The following is a 17,818-nucleotide window of genomic DNA, read 5'->3' on the forward strand; positions in this document are numbered from 1 at the left end:
AGTGCGTGCGGGGTGAGGCTGACTTGTGCTTAACAGCTTATCTTCTGTGGGATTCCTGTCCGTGGCTTTATTTTTTCCCTTCAGTTCTGCTGAGACACAAAACTGTGTTGACTGAAAAATAAAAAGCACGATGTGAGAGTTGTGGGTTAGGTTTCATTCGGGGCAAAATGAGGACCGTAGCCCAGGAGACAGACTCTCAGATTGCTCTGAGGATCTGCTCCAAAGAGGTGGGGGAGGTCTGTGTATGTGTGATTTTAGTGAAGGGGGCACATGCGGTCAGGCACGCAGTTGGGCAGAAGGTTGCTGGGCACGAGGAGCAGGTGTCACCATTGATGATGTTAGTGCTTTTCTAGAAATGAGGAATGCAAGTGTTCGGGCTCCTAAAACCTCCTGAAAATGTCCCACTGTCTAGGGCCCGTTCTGCCAGTTTTCCCAGAGCACTGATCGCCCCGTTGCTGATCTCCACCTTGAACTCCCTTCAGGGTGTGGTGGCTCATGGCCTCATCTTTGCAGAACCAGGCGGCTAGTGACAATTTTCTATTTAGCAGTTGGCCCACAGCACCGTGTGTATAAGGTGTGCAGCGAGATTTGACTTACACATATTGCAAAATAACCACCACAGTAACTTCAGTTTACATCCATCAGCTCAGGTAGACACAAAAAAAGAAAGAACCGTGTTTTCCTTCTGACAGAGGGGTTTTTTTCATTCTTTTTCTGTTGAAGTGTAGTCAGTTAACAGAGTTTTTTAAAACAGAGAGGAACCTCTTCTAGTTCAGGCGAAGCAGAGTCATGAAAACCTAGTGCTCAGGTGTGAGAAATCCCCTCTTCAGTGGGAGTCGCAGCTGTTTGTGGAAGGGCGAGCGTGGTGCCCTCCGTGCCCTGGTCCCCCCACTCCATGCCCTGTCCCCCCCCAGCACCGCCACAGCCCGGTGTGCTTGGAGAGGAGCCGCACACGGGGAGCTCGCAGGGAGAGGCGGGCCTTCGTTCTCCTGGCCTCTGAGGAGCCGTCAGTCTCCCTGAGATGCCAGGGATGTTTTAAGAGCCCCCGGGAGAGACGTGGTCTGCTCTGAGAGGTGTTGGTGCCTTACTGGTGAGAGGGCCCCAGAGCTGAAGTTGTATAAATGCACATGTTACATGTTACGATTTCCCGGGTTTGCTCCCGTCCCCAGGAAGCCAGCGCTGCGTCCTGTCCCCTGCTGACCGGAGGCAGGCCTCTGCCGACTTCGGACGTTAAAGCCCCAGATGGGCCCCCGAGCAGAAGCAGAGACCCCCCGAGGGAAGAGGAGAGGGAGAAGAAGAAGAAGAAGCACAGAAAGCGGTCGCGGACCCGCTCGCGCTCTCCCAAGTACCACTCGTCGTCCAAGTCCCGGTCCAGATCCCACTCAAAAGCAAAGCATTGTCTTCCCAGTGCCTATCGGACGGCCCGGCGCTCCAGGTGGGTGTGCAGGGCGCGGCTCCCCAGCCCGGCCCCAGCCCGTGCGTCTGTGCGCAGATGCGTCCTGCCAGCTCGAGCAAGAGCCTTTCTGAAGCTCCTCGGCTACTGCTGGCTGTTTTTGAAAATAGATTTAAATTTTTAACAGATCTTGGAAGCAGGCCTAGCATATTTGCTGAAATGTGTGGCCAGCTTCACTGGGTTGGGGGTCTGTGGTTAGGTTTGAGCGGGTGGACTTAGCCAGGCCAGTTCCTTTTGAACGTGTAAAGCCGGAGCAGAAGGCTCCCTGCTGCGGCGGCGGGCACCTCCGCGTGGTGTGCGCGTGGGCACGGGGAGAAGGGCGTGCGGGGCGCGCGTCCATTCTCTCAGTTAAGCTGCCTCTGCACGTCTCCCACTCACAGCCACTGTGTAACCAAAAGCCACCTTCACGAGGAGCCAGCTTTTGAAAAAGCAGCTTCACATTTCAGGCAGCAGAAGTAATACATGTGAAAACCTGTAAGATCACAGAATGTACTGCTTAATAAGACACTTCTGTTTTGTTTTGTTCTGTTCCAAGCAGCTGGCTCACAGGAGGTTCAGAAAAGCAGATTTCTGGTCTTAGAACTCCCATCGTGCGTTCTGGTTTGTTCCTGAGTGTCAGTTGGACCTCCCTGAGTTTCCCTTCAGCACAGCGCTTGCACGGCTGTGAACCAGCTTTTCCAACACAGTCGATGTTAGTGCCTTCCTTTCCGTGGGAAGAATGCGGACGCCCTGTGCGTTTTGCTTTCTGTGTTTGAAGAAGTATGCTTACGTACACATGCGCCTCTCTGAATATGCCCCAAACCAGGTGCTTTTCCTGTTTCATCCAGACCAAGCCTTAAAGGCTTGCCTAGTGTTTACACTTACCTACGGTATTACGGGATTTGCCTCCGAGACAATAAATTTGATCTTTGGCGCTCTGCATCTTTGCTGGTCCTTCAGGAGTTCTGTCAGTCCTCACACACACACCCCCTTCATTGCTGTTCAATTAAAAGAACGGCTTTGCTGATGCATTTGCAGGTTTTGAAGGCCCCCAGACGTGTGCATATGTGCCAAGACTCTTTAAAGTTCCTTATGTGAGAAAACTTGTGACATCAAATAGTGGAAATAAATCACACAGGCCTATGCAAGCCCTCTGAGTACTAACACACCCAGTGGAGCTGACGCGTAAGCCCCCAGCTGGGGGGCGGGTAACTCCGGGCTCCTAGGGGGCTCTGTGGTCTGCGACCTGCGCCTCCACGTTGAGTGTCCGGCCAGCACAGTAGGCACTGGTGCGTAGTATTGAAACGCAGCCCGTCTGCTCGGTTGTCAGGAGGGACGGTGTAATGGCCACAAGCTTTTCCCCAGACTGGTCTGTTCAGAACTGAAAGTGTTCGTGAAACATTTGGGATTACAAGTTCCTAGGTTTTTGTGCCTTTTATTGACCATCTATAATAGAATAAGCCATTCTATGTATAATGTTAATGCTCTTGAAGTAGCTTTTATTCTACAACAGACTGAGTTACGTATGTCGTGTACAAGTACATGTTACGTTGTGAACACGTTCGGTGCCGGCAAATGCGAGGGGCACAGCCCTAACCCTGAGTTTGTGATTTTCAGTTAAAAGAAAACAGCGCCTCACGGTTTCAGTGTGAGCTCTGGGCCGACAGGCGGCCGACCTCACCCTCATTTGACCTACAGGTGAAATTGTTCGTGGGTAAACAGAGTGTTTCCATAACTCGCGAACTTCTTTCCAATCTCAGTGGCATCTCTGTGATACTTCGTTAGCGCTGGTCACAGCGGCTGGCTTCAGTTCACCAAGTCAGTCGGGTCTTCGATGTTTGGTTTTGCAGTTCACAGCAAGTATCAAGGCAAAGTGCAGCTGTATCATAAAAAAACTCTTTAATGGTTTTGTAAAACGGAACCTTCCGACTGTTTGTCCAGTAAGTTTTGCTCTGAAAGCTTGTGCGTGATGGCGATGCTCCCTGAAACCAGGGCCCTGCGGTGGGCTGGAGGTCTTGGCGGTGAAGCGGGGAGACCAGCTGTCCTGTGGGTGGGGCCTGGGCCCTGGGGACCCGAGTCAGATGAGTCACCTTCACCTTGAAGAATCCTGCCTCAGCTCTTACTTCTGAGACGAGTGTATCGTTCGCTAACACTGCATTTTCCCTAAGCTGGTTGCAGACCTGCTGTCTCAGTCCAGGCTCACACTGATCACCCAGCCAACAGCGACCGGGTCCAGGGATCCAGCTGGGTCTAGAATGCAGTGCTTACCAGACGGAGAGGCGCGTCTTCTCAGTCACACGAACCGTTGACGTGTCAAAACAGCTTCATTTTAACCAAAAAGTTGACGTTGTTAACGGTACTGTCATAATTCCTTCTTTAACTGTCCGTCTTTTCAGACGGACTAACTGGCTGCAGACGTAATGCCTACGTAGCAGGCAGCAGCCCTGCGTCTCGGGCCTGGCGCGGCCTAGTCCGTTGTTCTGTGAAGGCGACTGCCAGCCCCAAGTGGGAGGGCGCGTGTTAGTGTTTCTGCTTGTGGTGGGGTTCCGCAGTGGGAGTGGATTTCCCTTTGTGTGCTGAATTATCAGCACCCTACGCAAATGTAGAAAGTCAGCGTTAGAAAGCTCTTCTGTATCGTGAGTGATTTTTATGTTAACATGTTAACGTTCCTTGTGGTTGAAGTCCCGTTTATCCAGTTGGTCTGAATTAGAGGTGGCTGGGTCTCCAAAGGTGAACTCGTCGTGGAAACGTCTTCCGTTTTGGAAATCAGTCTGCTGCTTCTCAGAAGGCGCAGTAATTACCACCAGGCAGCATTCAGTGCGCTTTAAACCAGCACTGATTAAAGTGCGAGGCATTTGTCTCGGTCATTGTCCGCTTTCACGTGACAGCAGGTTTATATTTTAATGGGATGAAGACGTACGCATGGAGTTTACTGCCTAAAATTAAAATTTGGTTTTAGCGGTTTAGGTAATTTAAAACTAAACTTAGTGAGACTAAAGCTTAAAGTTCAGTTTATTTTTGAAGCCTTCGATAAGCTCGCCTTTGGTGTCGTTTCACTGGTTAGTCGGCGTCTGCGGGGGGAGGTTCGCACCCTGCGTTTTGAGGCGCTCTGTGTGGAGGGGCTGCGTGGCTCCCCGTGCCGCGTCCAGAAGTGAAGCCCCCCAGGAATCTGTCTTGGCGGGGGGTGGCTAGGACTTAATGTGGCTTTTTTAACAATTATATTTATCGTTCAAAAAGAACTCAAGCAGGCAAAACTGGGGTCGTGTTTGGTTTGAAGTATGTAATTCCTCAGTTTCCCCATGATAAACTGCGTGGCAAACCCGTGAGGGTAACTGGTTTAACCTCCTGATCCTCATCCTTAAAGGAAGCTTGGGGCGCTTGGCGTCCCCACAAGCTGACGGCCCGCGTGCTGGTGTTCCGGGAAGCGAATCATGACCCACAGACAGAGCTGGCCCGCTGTGTTAATTGCAGTGTCAGGAGGGACGGGGGCGCACTGGCCCCGGGAGGGGTTCATTGGGTCTGCAGTTCAAACGTGAGAAGAGCCAAGGCTTGGAGGGCTCTTGGTTGCTCAGTCTGGTTGTCGGCACCAGGTCCTTGCTGCCGGCCCCGGTCCACTCGGTCAGCCCCGCGGGGACCTTGAGTTTTGGTGAAGCAGCAGGACTGGAGGGGGTGGGGGGATGAAACGGTTAAATGCTGGGGAAGGGGGGCCGCTTATAAATACCGCTGTCATTCAGACTGAAAGTTCTCTTGTGCTTTTATTTGAAAGGAAACCATTATTATTCAAGGGAAAAAAATCTGAGTAGCGTCATGCTTGAAATTTTTTGGATTCAGACTAGTTCATCTTTATGAGGCCTCTGGTCACATCGTACAGATGATTTACTTACAAAGTGGAATTCCTGTTCTGTGCACTGTGTCATGGTAGCAATATTAAAAGCCTGATTAACAGAATAAAAGCATTGGAGCTTCTTTAATTAAAATAAAGCCTGGGCATTATCTGATACAGCTCACGGCCCTCAATTCTGAAATGGGCTTCTTTCCCAGGTAACTCGAAGTCCACCGGTAGTAGCCGCCGCCCTTTAGAGAGATCTGATACCGTTAGCCACCACAAAACGGCACTGTATTTCAAAGTTACGAATCTGCAGGCATTAAAAACAAATGCGTTGTTCCTGGTTGCTGAGTTTATTGTAGGATTCTGCGTGTAAGCGTTCCGCAGGTGCTGTGGCTTTGATTAAGCTGAGCTTTCCCAGGGTCCTGCTCCCGCCCCGCCCAGCCTGTTCCGAATGGGAGGTGTGTGCCTCCTTCCGTGTCACAGGCCCACAGCCTCCCAGGCACGTGGGGCCCGGGCCCCGTCAGAGCAGCCAGCCGTGGCGGCGGCAGAGAGGACAGTTCCCAGGCAGCCTGGACCTCGGGCACATTCACCTCCTGGAGCTCTTTTGAGGGAAAACCTGCTAAAATGTCAGGGTGTCTGACCGACCTCACCTTTGTGATCTGTTACCTGAATCTCAGGAAGGGTCTGGGGGAGAAGAGGTGAAAACCGTCCTTTATATGAGCTGCAAGACGCTGTGTTAAGAGCTGTCCTGAGGCCGAGGCCGTGCGTCCCCGCGCCGGGCCGTTCCGGGGCCACGGTGCCGTGCCAGGGGTGACTCGGGGCTTTCTCCGCAACCCAGCACGGGGAGTGTGCTTACGGGCTGTGCGCCTGCAGGGTGTGGTGTTCGGGGGCGGCTCCTGGGACTGAGGCGACTCCATGTGGGATTTCCTTGGACGGCAGAAGCAGGCATCTCTCCTTTCCATTGTTTTTGAGCGGGTTGTCATAGAGACGGGACGGAAAGAAAGTGTTTTTTCCAGATTTCTGCTTATTTTAGGTCTTCCCTAAACAGTAATTTCACCAAAGGAACAAAAAACTAAAATAAGAGTCCTGAACCCATTGTCAAGCAGTGCTGTGCTGAGGACGTTGACCCTGCGGGCGAGGGTCTCACGCTGGAGTGCTGCGTGCCGCAGTCCGTGGGCTGCGGTTGCCCTGCGTGAATACAACAGTCCTCGTCTGGCACTTGAAAAGGAAGAGTAAAATATTAGTGGGTAATTTTGTTTCCAGGAAGCCTCACAAACAACTATTTAGCCGGAACGTTCATGAGGAGGGCCCGGTGTGAACTGGACTGAAGGTTCGGGCGTCACGCCAGCAGACGTGGAGGCCAGCAGGCCGTGAGATGAGTGTGAATGAGAGAAGTCACCAGGTCCTCCTCTGACTTCATGACGCTTTGGTTTCTTCCTCTTGCCAGTGTTCAAAACAAGTAGAAACAGCTCACTTGAATCTCAGGGCCTTTCCTTTACCTAATTTGGTAGCAACATCCATGAGCTGGGGATTTCTTAAAGCGATCAGGTGGGCAAAGGCAAAAGGAAGGAAGAGAAAAGGCCCGTGAGCCGCGAGCCGCAGCGGGACATCCGGCCCTAGGGTGACCATTTGGACCGGCAGCACGGAGCTCCCCTCCAGTGCCCCGGGTAGAGGGTTGGCGTTGGTGTGACAAGCGTCCTACAACGGGAGAGGGGAACATCTCCGCCTCCGAGCGCGGACGCAGTGCTGCGTCAGCAGAGGAGTGAGGCTGGGGCGGGCCTCGAAGGGCAGGCGGGGCCCCCACGGGCTCGTTCCAGGGCTGACGGCTGCCTCAGTGGTGGACGTGCTCCCCTGCCCCCCCCCCGACACAGGACTGAAACACCTGTCCTCCTCCGCACAGGTCCCGGTCCCGGTCCCCTCGGAGAAGAGCGCACTCTCCCGAGAGACGGCGGGAGGACAGAAGTGTCCCCACCGCCTACCGGATGAGCAACAGCCCCGGAGTCAGCAGGAAGCGGACCCGGTCCAGGTAGGCGGCGGTTCTCACGGACGCGGATCTGCTGGAAGGGACGGGGTGACCTGGCGCACACATTTCTAACACAGAGCTGTAGGTCGTCGGGAAGTGGCGCTCTGGCCAGCCTGAGTGGTCCCGGCAGGGTGGTCCTGGCTCTGGAACTCAGATGCAGAGGGAGCTCTCCCGTGCTGGAACCGGGTGCCCTCTGGACCCCCACACACAGGGACGAGTGACAAGGAAAACCAGAAGTTTGAGTCTCAGGTGGATCCCTGCTGCTGCCTGGTGGCCAGGCCACAGCTTCCAGGAAAGGGCCGCACTGTCCTCGTGGGGCCTGAGAGCAGGGAGAGAGGGTCCATCCTCTGACGCTTTGACCACTGGGAGAGACCTGTGTAGTTGAGAGCAAGGCCGGCCCCCATGTCTCTGGGGAAGAAGCCCCAGCCATTGTGCCACATCCAGGCCCCCAGCTGTCCCTCCCGGGAGAGAGCTCGGGGCGGACCTCGCACATGGAGGCCTCGACACCCCCACTCAGCTGGGGGGGGAGGGCATGAGGACCTTGAGCCGGGGTCACAGCCAGCAGACCAGTGGGCATGTCCTCTCGGCCAAGGGGCGTGGTCTGAGCATTGTCCCGTCCAGCCTGAGTGATGCCACCTGCATGCTTTACACATCTTGACTTCTGTTTCCATTGTCCCCGAAAATGAGGGCTTCTCTGTTTTTGTGTCCCTGCCTGGAGTCAACGCAGGCCCTGGCTCTTGGGGGGTGGACAAGGAGGGCTGAGGTGCCCAGAAAAGGCAGGTGCAGGTGTTGCACAGTGTAGTCCCGGATTTCATAATACTGTGCTGCTGAGTGTGTGCATCGGACACGCAGGGTTCCAGAACCTTCCAAAGGACAGATCCGAGTTACAGGTGTCCCAGCTGTCACCAGACGAACTCGTGCACAGCCTCTGAGACGCCCCTTCATCAGCAAGAGCCTTGCAACAGCGGGAGCAGTTCTGAGAGGCGTTGCTGCCTGAAAAATGTCCCTGCAGTCTGGCTAGTTATGCGCTGGGCCCGTCAGCTGATAAAATGTCATCTCTCTTTCAACAGAAACATCAGCAAAGGAGCTATAAAGCTGGTAGATTTCAGCAAGGCTTCCTGTACAAACTCACTCTGTTTATAAATTACACTTTGTGCCGCAGAACTCCCACGCTAAGCATACATGACTGGGCCAGAATAATATGGTGAAAGTTGAAGTCCATTTTAAGTTTTATTCCTTATGCAAGTAATTGATACTTGAAATTTATCATCACTTTGGTGTAGATAAAGGGCTTGATCTAAAATTAATTCCTTATAAAAAATTTTTTTAAATAAAAGAAATTCCTTATAGCAGAAGATGTAACGTCAGAGTTCTTGCTTTGCCCCCAGATTAACCTTTGCATGAAAAGAGACATCACTGGGGAAGGCGGTGGTGTGTTAGGACTCCTCAGAACTTGTGTTGCCACCAGGACTTCAGCAAGCGTGCAAAGGAAGTTAAGGTCCGACTCACTGACAGACAGGACTAAAGCTGTGGCCAGACTCGGGGAGCCGTGAGCCGCAGGGCAGTGTGTGTGCAGTTAGTGGTCTTGATTATAAACCCGAGCCGTCTGTAGGGCCAGGGTGTGCTCTGTCAGCAGGCGAGCTGTGCTAGCCGGAGGTCAGACCCCGGTGCCCCTCCACCCTTCTGCCCAGAGTAGGGGTGGGGTCTCTGTGCTGGTGTGGCAGCAGGTGACGGACTCGCCCACCAGGGCAGGGTCACGTGACCCCGACTGGGGGAGGCGCCTCCTGCCAGGCCCGAGGGAGTATTCCTACAAACTGATTGCAGGTGCCTCCTTCACTGCCTTGTTTTTCCCGCAGGTCTCTTACCTTACTGGAAAATGGTACTTGGTGTTTAAAATAGTGCGTGAACCAGCACCGTGCCTCCGGCTCCACCCACAGTGTTACCATTCTGCCACGTGCACTTTTCTCGCTGGCTCCCTCTCCCTCCCTCAGTCCCCACTCCTTCTCTCCTCCTTCCTTTGTGTGTGTGTGTGTGTGTGTGTGTATTTCAGGACTCTGACAAGTCTGGGCTGGCTGTGTCCTTGAAGGTCCCACGTTGCACGAGTCGCACTGTGTCCTCTTGGCGACTTTCGTGCTAAACACTTTTGTCCAGACACTGATGTCCTATGACCTCCTGTTGCATCACACCAGGGGACACACAGTGTCCCTTTGCCCCATGGCCAGTGGTGCTGAGTTCGAGCGCTTGGTTAAGGCTGCATCTGCCGTGTAATCGTACCTTCCCGCTGTGAACTAACAGGTACCCTGCGGGGGACCCTGGGGCAGGGTGAACGTCATGTTGCCGGCAGCTCTCTCCTCACTCCTTCTCTGAAGACCACCCCTCTTCGTTTCAGTGTCACTGTGGACTTGGGCTTTGATTTGCTGTGTGACAGTCCATTTGCACCACCACGTGCTGTTTGGTGGTGACACTGTCTCGCATTTGGCCGCACACCTGGGCTCAGCCGTGTCTCCTAGGAATCCTGGCTCCTTTTAGTGAATGTTGAGAAATCTAGTTCTGGGCGTGGTGAATGTTTTTAAAAGTAAAATTCATGAAAGTGTTTAGCCAAATCGTATCACAGTGCACTCCAGCAGGGTGTCCCAGTTACTTTACGACAGCAGATAACAAGTGATTGGCTGTGGGGGGCTTGCCTTGAATTCCCACTGCTCAGCACGGCGCCGAGCACGTCGGTCAGTGCCTGAGTGAGTGAACGGGAACATGCTGCTGCTACACGGCTCTTACGTTATACATGAAGGGGTGATAATTCACAGACTTTGACAATTAAAGGATGCATATCGTAATTCCCTAGAGCAACCACTTAAAAAATAGCCAGAAAACCAGTAGGGAATGTTAAGGAGAACCTTGAAGTGCTTTATTAATGCAAAAGAAAGCAGAAAAGTGGGGAGAGGGAAAAGGAACAAATGGACAAGTAGAAAACATGAAGATCGTTACACCATCCATACAAATAAGTACACTAAATGTAAGTAGACTAAAACTCTAGTTAAAAGGCAGAGATTTTGGATTGCTTTATAAGGCAAAACCTAATACTAAGCTGCTTGCAAGGACACTTTAAATACACACATAGGTTAAAATCTAAAAGATAGAAAAAGATACACCATACAGCGCTAATAAGAAAGGTGATGTGGCTGTCTTAATAGGAAACCAGGTAACGTGTAGAAGTGGTGCAGAGGTAAGGACGGCCATTTCCTAATGATACAAGGGTCAGCTCTTCTTGGGCGTAATGTTTTACACGTGCGCACTGAGTGAAAGCGCTTCACGGTACTTGAGACAAAAGCTGACAGGACCAAAGGGAGACAGCAGACCAGCACTGGTGACCCACTGAGACCGCCGCCTGCGGCGCAGTGTGCGCGTCCCTGCGGAGGGTGCCTGGGACGGGCCGGCCTCCAGGCTGGGTCAGGTCAGGCCCGTGTCCCGAGTGGGCCCGGGGCGCTCCGAGAGCTTCAGAGGGTGTGGGGTGGCTCCCTTACCACGTGGCTTTAGGGACAAAAGTCTACAAAGATGTCTGGAAAATGCCCAAATACTTGGAAGTTAACACACTTTAAATTGCCCATAGGTCAAAGAAGAACTCACAAGAGGAAGTAGAAAATACTCTGAAATGAAAGTGTAACATACTCAGATCTGTGGGCGCAGCTGTGCTCAGAAGGAAGTCGGTGGCTTCAGATGTTTATAGAAAACAGAAAGGTCTGAACCCTGTGCTCTAGTCTTCCATCTTAAGAAGCTAGAAAAAAAGGCACATAGTAAGCCCAAAGCAAGTAGAAGCAAGGAAATAAGAAAAGGTCAGAAATCAGCAGAACAGAAAACAGACCAGAGAGGGAAGTAGTCAGGCCGAATGGTGGTTCTTTGAAAATGATCAAAAAGTGGTGAATCCTAGACCGATCAGGAGTGAAAGACCCTACAGACGTGGAAAGGACGGTAAGGGAGCAAACCTCATTCCAGGGAGTTTGACCACTTAGGGCACGGTGGAAATGGCTTGAAAGAAACAAACCACCAAGCTGACAGCAGCAGAAATAGGGAGTTTGCATAGCTCATGTCTGCTAAAACCGTTCCGCAGAGCCCTAGGCCCAGACGGCTTTTATCAGTAAAGTCCAACAAACATTCAAGGAAAGGGGGATCCAACTTTATAGACACTTCGAAGGAGACGGGAGAGGGAACCCGTCTCAGCTGACCTCCTGAGACCAGCCTGGAGCCGTGTGCGTGCGTGGTGTGTGTTTGCCATGGGCAAGGGAGTGTGAGCGTGTGTGCAGTGTGGCGTGTCTGCGCTGGGGGGACGTGGATGCGTGGCTCCCATACGTGTGTGTTCACAGACTAACGCCCTCAAGAGCATAAATGCAAAAGTCTGTAGCAAAATATTAGCTGGTTTCAGTCCAGCAGTTTCCTACAAGGGTGATACGTCCAGACCAAGTGGGGTCTGCCTCAGGAATGGAAGGTTCTTTACCATCAAACCAACCATTGCAATTCCCAGTATCCACAGAATAAATGAAGAAAGCGTGTGACATCTCAGCAGAAACGGAAAAGGTGCTTGACACGGTTCACCCCCCGCAAAGGAAATGTCCTCCCTCAGAGACAGGGCGTCTCTGAACGCCCCACGGCTAACGCCGCCCTTGCTGGTGGAAGACCGAGGGCTCCCCCGCCAGCTGGAAACAAGGCCAGGGCGTCTGCTCCGCGATGCAATGGGAGGAAAGGAAATAGAGGCAAAAGGTCGCAAAGGGAAAAAGGAAGTGGCCTTTCTGCGTAACTACGGAACATCCTAAGACTTCGGTAAAGTTTATTTCTATATACTGGCTCCGAACAGTTGAGCCGTGAAGTTGAAGACGATGCCATTCGTAACAGCCTCAACGAAACAAACTACTTACGGGTGAACGTGAGCAAATAAATGCAGGATCTCCCTACACTGTACACCGCAAAGCAGTTCAGAGAATGTGTTTAAGAAACTTCAGTAAATGGAGAGAAAGCCCACATTCTTGGCTTCTCGGGACAGAAGGCTCACATTGCTTACGTGGCCCTTCTCCACCGACTGACCTGCAGACCCCGTGCGGTCCCGGTCGGCGCTCCCTGGGCCTTTCCGCAGAAACCGGCAAACTGACTGGCAGTCAGAACAGCCTCGAGGACTCCGTTGCAGGACTTGTCCTGCCAACTGCAGGCTCCTGAGGAAGCTGGAGTGAACCACGTGCCTGATACACCTGAAACAGGCACGGAGTCCAAACGATGAATGAGGAAGGGAAGTCTTCTCGGCAAAACTGGACTGAACAACTGGGTGTCAAAACGGAAAGGAAACAGTGCCGTGTACCCCGGATGCCGGGCGGGACTCACGATGGATCACGGGCCTGAACGTGGAGGCTGGAGCCGTCTGGTCTCTGAAGGAAACAAGGAGGGACGTTCATGACCTTGGAGGGGGCAGAGATTCCCAAGGGCATAGAAAACCCCGCCTTAAGAGAAAAACATAATACATTTGACTTCGTTGACATTTAAAACTTCATTCAAAAGGCCCAGTTAAGGAAGTGCAGGCCCCAGACTGGGAGAAATCTCTGACAAAGGCCTGCGTCAGTTCCAGGCAGACAACCCAGTTAGAAAGGGGGCAGGTGACTTGCAAGGAAAACACTGCGTAGAAGAGTATGTGCAGGTCGGCAGCGCGGCCAGCACGGGACCGGGTGCTCAGCACCGTCGGCGTCTCGGGGAAACGCAGGTTGAACGCCAGCGGGGCGCTGCTTCACACGGGAAGAAGGGCTGGAAGCAAGACTGGACCATACTCAGTGTGGACTGGCGAGTGAGCGGCTGCGATGCGGCGGGGGCGGGGACGGCGCCACGCGGGGAGCCGCCCAGTGTCTGGTGAAGTTAGACACACGCTGCCCCGTGGCCCGGCTGCGCCCGTCCCAGCTGTTCACACACCATCAGCACTTGACCACAAAAGCAGCTTGATTGCAGTCGCCAAAAACTGGAAACAACCCCAGTGTCTGTGGACAGGAGAGAGGCTGAACACAGGACAGCAGATCCACAGTGTGGTCCTCCCCACAGCGCAGAGACCGAGCCCCTCCCGGGGAACCACAGGGACACCACTGGGCAGAAGCTCCCGTTTACCCACAGGCTTCAGCTACGTGAGAGACATCACAGCAGCGGGCACCGTCGCGGTGCGGAAGGGGGAGCAGGCGACTGAAAGCAGCAGCGGGGGTCCTCCTGGGGCTCTCCCGACCGTGACGAGTCTGCGTCTCACTGCGTCTGCGACCTCGCCAGAGCCCAGCGGACAGCACGTGAGACCTTTGTGTTTTGCTGGATGTACAGCACGCCTCGGTTTTAAAAAACAAAAAAAAGGATCACTTAATTCCTTAAGCAAATGCTTAGAAGGTTTTGTCACGTGAGGTCAGGCTGTCGTGCTCGTGAACCTGGTTCACCGTTCGGGAGGGCTCGCCTGCCTTTTATGACGTCAGCCACGGCAGCTTGGCCAGACTGGGGGCTTAGATCATTCGGACGGACTTCACATGCTGCTAAATAGTGTATTTTTGGGAATGCTGCTTCCTGTGAAATCCCAGCCATGGGTTTACAGACACTAGAAGTCACCTGACCTCCGCAGTTTAGGAAGTAGGCCTGCTCTGTGAGTCTCCCCCTGCACCCAGCCCAGGCACAGCCTCTCCTGCCTGGCCCGCCCTGTCCTGGCTGTCCAGGGACGCACTTCCCGGGGCCTTCTGGTCCTCGACGCAGAGCCAGGAGGCCACGCCCCGCCGGGGGTGGGACCAGCCTGCGCCCCTCCTTCCTTCGTCGAGGCCCTGGAGCTGAACCCGCACTCCGCAGATTGAGGGGCGGGGGCACCAAGGAAATGCCCTGGTGCGCGGCAGGGCAGGGTGACAGGTGAACTGGTCCAGGGGGTGAGGAGGCGCGTGGACAGGCCCTGGGTGCCTCCAGGTCAGGAGGGGCTGTGAGCCACCCCAGTCCTGAGGAGCCAAGAGGGGTCTGAGCTGAGCAGGCAGTGACCCCAGGGTTTCTGTACTAATGCCGCTGGTACTGGAGGACTTGAGGGTCTGTCCGCGAGGGTGCGGGCAGGTGGGGAACATGAAGCGGGCCTTCCAAGGTCCCGTTCCTGTCCCCTCACCCAGCAGCTCACGGCTGGGGATTTCCCTGGAGGGGGAAGGGAGGGGAGACAACAGAAACTGTCGGTGATGACATTTCCCTGCAAAGAGTAGCCCAGCTGACCTGCGCGGGGCTCCTAGAGGGTGGGTGACCAGGGCCTGTCCCAGGAGGAACAGGGCGGGGGGCTGGGCCGGCGCTCTCACCGCCCACAAGTATCCTCTTGTCTTTCTCGCTGTGTTTAGTGGGTGGGAAGGGGGTCCCAGGGCAGGCTGTGGGGTGGAGTCAGACCTGCAGGAAGCGCAGGGGCTGCTGTCTGGGCAAGAGAGCAGAATGGGCTCGGTGAGTGCAGGCCGTGGGTCCCCGGGGGAGGAGGACCTGGGGGCGTTTCTGACGTGAGACCGGCAGGCCTTGGAGAGGGGAGGCCCTGAGCGAGGCACGGCTGTGGAGGGAGAAGGGCCCTAACCTGGCGGCCCGGGGCAGCGTGCCCAGCGCTCTGCCATCGGCCTGTCCCCTGCGCACCAGGAGGGCAGACACGCTGGGCTCTGTGCGTGCGGTGCTTTTAATAACTTCCCATTTCTTACTGGAAATTCCGGTTTACTCAGCGTAAATGAGCAAGCAGCACAAACAGCGCTTGGCTACTGGATTTTAAACGCAGATGAAGTGCTGACTGTTTTAAGCCCCACAGGCACCGGCCTCAGGACTGCCAGGCGGGGAAGGTGGTCTGCGTTTCACTCCTGCACAGCTTTTATTTTGCTGCATCCATCAGTTTGTAGTTAAATAAGTCATGTATGGTTTTTAAAAGGAGTTAACGTGTAGAGAAAGGTGAATTGTCCAGCTGTCCCTTGGGAAGCCCCCGAAACGCGTTCAGAGCCGGCGTGTGCCTTTGTCTAAACCTGCGTTCCTTCCAGAAGCCCCCACGAGAAGAAGAAGAAGAGACGCTCGCGGTCCCGGACCAAGTCCAAGGCCGGGTCTCAGCCAGCCTCCCCCAGCAAGCAGGCCACGCGCCGGCACTCAGCCAGCATCTCTCCCGTGGAGAGTCGGGGTTCCAGCCAGGAGCGCTCCAGGTAACACCCCCCCCAACGGCTGGGCCGCAGGGCGCTTCTCATGGGGTGCGGGACGGGGCGGGCTGCAGTCCCCCCACATCCTCCTCCAGGGTCCCCCAGGCTCTGAGTGAGCGGAAGGTGGGCACTGAGGACCCCAGAACCAGGGCCCAGCCCCGGCAGCACCCTTACAGAAGCGGCCTCCCCTGCCCCTGCCCCTGCCCGGGGCAGAGGGAGCCCGGGAGCAGGTGTGGGGCAGGCCCCTCCTGCGAGCAGGCTTCCTGTTGTCCAGGCAGCTGGGAAACCATGCAGCGGAGACAGCAGCCATTCCCCCAGCCGGCATTTCTCATCACCCTGATGATGGCTGCGGCGTCCTCACTGGGCCACGGAGCCCAGTGTGGTCAGAGCCGGGCGCAGGCCCCGGGGTCCAGGTCATGGGGACGTAGAACCGCCTGTCCACCCATCCCTCACTGAGCCAGAGCAGGCGGGGGCCAAGCCGTCCCTTCTGACGTGCAGGCTGCAGGAATGTCGGATCCCGCGCTGACTGTCACAGGGTCACCCTGGTCAGCCGCGTAGACACAGGCGTCCCCTGGCCGGCACAAGTGGCTCCCCCTGACCGGCCACCCGTGGTTGTCGGGAGGCGTTCGCCAGACAGCCCTGTTCACGAAGCCGGGGCCCCACCCAGAGCCAGGGCGGGGTCGGCGTCCTCGGGGACCCGTTCTCCCATCCCTGCTTGTAGACCTGTCGCTTCCTAAGTGTGGATCCCAGGCACCCCCCAAAACCAGAACTTGCAGCGGATCAGAATCTACGCTGTAGCGTCTTTATAGGCAGGACGTGCGTGATCGCAGGCCCGGCCCACGGTTGTGTCACCTCCCCACCGGGGGTCCGGGCGGCGGCCCCTGGCGCCTCCTGCTTCTGTCCTTTCCTCCATATTTTTGTCAGTTTGTTTCTTATGTAATGTTCATATGAAAATATTTTTGAGTTAGGTTGCATTTTATGAAATATTTCAAATGTATGTTACATAAAATATAAAAGTAAAATACATGTATATGATGTTGATTTTTTAAGATACTGGAAACAAAATCAAGTGGCTTTTTAGGCCTCTGACCTCTCTCTACTTGCATTAGGGGAGTTTCTCAGGAAAAAGACGGTCAGATCTCCTCGGCAATCGTCTCTTCCGTACAGAGCAAAATCACTCAGGTGAGGCGGGGTGGTCTCTCGTCCCCCTGTGTCTGTGTGAGGGGCTGGTTCTCACGGTCTGTCTCCTAGTCTCAGGGGGACTGACGGGGTCCTGGGCTGGTCGCCCAGAGGCGGGTGGTGTCGCCATTGTCCCTGACCCTCCCTTCCCGGGGCAGCTGTGTGGCCTGTGAGCCAGCCTCAGGACCCAGCGGTGGGGGGACAGCGCCCTGCCCCTGGATGTGGTCACAGCCACCAGCACGTCTCCCCAAGCCTCCTCAGGGTCCTTACCCACTAACACTTTCATAAACGGCTTCACCGTGTGGACCGTCCTTCCCGAGTCCTGACAGAGCCCACAGACGTCCCCCGTCTCTCCCTGCACAGGACCTCATGGCCAAAGTAAGAGCGATGCTCGCGGCTTCCAAAAACATGCAGACCAGTGCCTCCTGAGACGCCCGGGCCCTGGCAGGGGGCAGCCGTGGCACAGAGCCCGGGGCTCCCGCGTCGGGGAGCCCAGAGCCGGCAGAGCCGAGGTGCCCGCTCCCGCAGGCCCGTGCGCGCCCTCCCGGGGCCCCTGGACAGCTGGCGGGTTCTGTAAATTAACTTTTGATGACATTTTCAGTTTAAGATTTTTGACCAGCAGTCTCTTACCTGTATATTTGTAAATAATATCATGTTTCTGTGAAAATGTATTATCAAATAAAATGGAAGGAAAACACCTTTTCTAGCCAGTAGCTGTGGCCGTTTCTTCCTTGTTTGGCCTGTGAGTTTTACTGCTTGTCCCCTGTCCTTGGCCCCAGTGCTTGTCACGTGGATGTCCTAGCGACGTGGCTGTGGGCGCAGCTGTACCCCTGGCTGCAGTCAGAGCGCGGTGCTCCCTGCCGTCTGAACATGCACGTCAGCTTGTCACCTGAGCTGTCGAACCTGCTCGCCGGGCTTGCTCAGACCCCGGGCCCCAGAGTCCAGTGGGGACAGGCCCCAGGCGCAGGCGGCATCGTCGGCAGGACGCCTGGTGGGCGCTGTCCGACCGCAGGGCCCCCCGCCACGCTCCGGAGCTCATCTTCCAGAGCGTCCTGTGAACTGACAGGAGACCGTTTCCTCCGCAGCAGACAGAGCTGGCACCGGGGCCCCGCACACTAGCAAGGGAGGTGTTTGTTGACTTCAATAAAATCAAGACGTCGAGATGCATTTCCTTCCCCCATTAT

The 17,818-nt window shown here is 55.0% G+C and overlaps 1 protein-coding gene across 5 annotated transcripts in view; it reads left to right on the plus strand.

Moving 5' to 3' along the window:
• SFSWAP (splicing factor SWAP) overlaps positions 1-17,344 on the plus strand; it is a 66,626-nt gene extending 49,282 nt beyond the window's left edge. For 3 of the 5 annotated variants that reach the window (XM_072953367.1, XM_072953368.1, XM_072953370.1), the window contains exons 14-18: positions 1,170-1,435; positions 7,162-7,287; positions 15,306-15,461; positions 16,565-16,637; positions 16,998-17,344. In XM_072953367.1, the coding sequence (XP_072809468.1) occupies positions 1,170-1,435; positions 7,162-7,287; positions 15,306-15,461; positions 16,565-16,637; positions 16,998-17,063 (687 nt within the window). In that variant the 3' untranslated portion in view covers positions 17,064-17,344. Of the gene's footprint in view, positions 1-1,169; positions 1,481-3,242; positions 3,260-5,787; positions 5,894-7,161; positions 7,288-15,305; positions 15,462-16,564; positions 16,638-16,997 lie in introns of all 5 variants that reach the window. The other 2 variants (XM_072953371.1, XM_072953369.1) reach the window with 2 other exon arrangements.
• The last annotated feature ends 474 nt before the right edge of the window (positions 17,345-17,818 follow it).

This window comes from Vicugna pacos, chromosome 32, assembly GCF_048564905.1.
Source record: "Vicugna pacos chromosome 32, VicPac4, whole genome shotgun sequence".
NCBI lineage: Eukaryota > Metazoa > Chordata > Mammalia > Artiodactyla > Camelidae > Vicugna > Vicugna pacos.